Source organism: Aptenodytes forsteri, unplaced genomic scaffold (genome assembly GCF_000699145.1).
Source record: "Aptenodytes forsteri isolate BGI_AS27 unplaced genomic scaffold, ASM69914v1 Scaffold243, whole genome shotgun sequence".
NCBI classification, from domain to species: Eukaryota; Metazoa; Chordata; class Aves; order Sphenisciformes; family Spheniscidae; genus Aptenodytes; species Aptenodytes forsteri.
In genome coordinates, this window is record NW_008795314.1 from 1,197,999 (window position 1) to 1,199,015 (window position 1,017).

Genomic DNA, 1,017 nt, shown 5'->3' on the forward strand with positions numbered 1-1,017 from the left:
GCCCGGCGAGCGGAGCCTGGCGCTGCTCTCCCCCGGCTTCCACTGCCCCCCCAGCTCCGTCCACGGGCTAAGGTGACCTTTGTGAGAGAAACAGCGTCCCGCAAAGTCCCCGGCAAAGCTCCCCCCGCTCCCCCCGCCGCCGCCACCCGGCTCAAAGGTGTGGAAATCAGAGGAGTGCTGTGAAACCCTGCCTGCTCCCAGCCAGCGAATACAGCCAGCCAGCTCCCCACTCACTGTCATTCATTTCAGTTCAGTTATATATACTGTTCTGCCTCTTTCTCAGCTATAAAGAGATTTAGTTGGATTTGCTGCTTCCTTTTTTTTGTTTGTTTTTTTAAATACCTGATGAGTATGGAGACCCCAACGTCCTCGCAGTTTGCATATACTCTGCTCCATGTCTCTTGAATAACCTTTTTTTCTGCGTCTGAAATCTCTTCACTTCTTTCCCATCTCTCAATCTCCATTTCTCCCTGGACTTTCTCCATGAAAAACAGTCGGCACAATCCTCCGGGAAGCCAGGAGGAGATAAAGAGAGATGTGTGTGAGCGGGTATATCCTGCGAGAAGAGACAAGGTGTTTGCTCAGCAGCCGTGCGGGTGCTGGCGGCTCTGCCGACGTGTGGATGTATATGTGTGTGTGCGAGCGCGGCTGCCTGTTGGCGTGTTTATATATGTAATTTAAAAAAATATCCTGGAGGTATGATGCGTGCGATTAGATTTCAGATCTCCTAGTGCTGTCCATGGCTGTAGTGAGCTTCAGCTCGGCTCGGATGTGTGTGGCTGACTGATAGGGAACTGCCTAAAAGTAAAATATTCAAAGGCATTGCAAGACCAGCCTCTTTACCAATATGTGAACGTGAGCTCACTTTCTCCCTCTCTCCTCCTCTCTCCCACTCCTCCCTCCTTCCCTTTTTTTTTCTCCCTGAAAGGGAGGGATGAGGGAGATGTTCTGGGCAACATCAGGACGGTGCTGGGGGGGCGGGTTAGGGCTGGAAGTTTTTTTTCAGCCCTTGTAAAC

At 51.5% G+C, this 1,017-nt stretch overlaps 1 protein-coding gene across 1 annotated transcript in view; it reads right to left on the reverse strand.

Annotated features, from left to right (window-relative positions):
• The window catches only part of CYGB (cytoglobin), a 13,111-nt gene extending 12,302 nt beyond the window's left edge, over positions 1-809 (reverse strand). Inside the window, exon 1 of the mRNA XM_009279430.2 lies at positions 343-809. Coding sequence (XP_009277705.1) covers positions 343-485 — 143 coding nt within the window. The 5' untranslated portion in view covers positions 486-809. The remainder of the gene's footprint in view (positions 1-342) is intronic.
• Between the last annotated feature and the right edge of the window lie 208 nt (positions 810-1,017).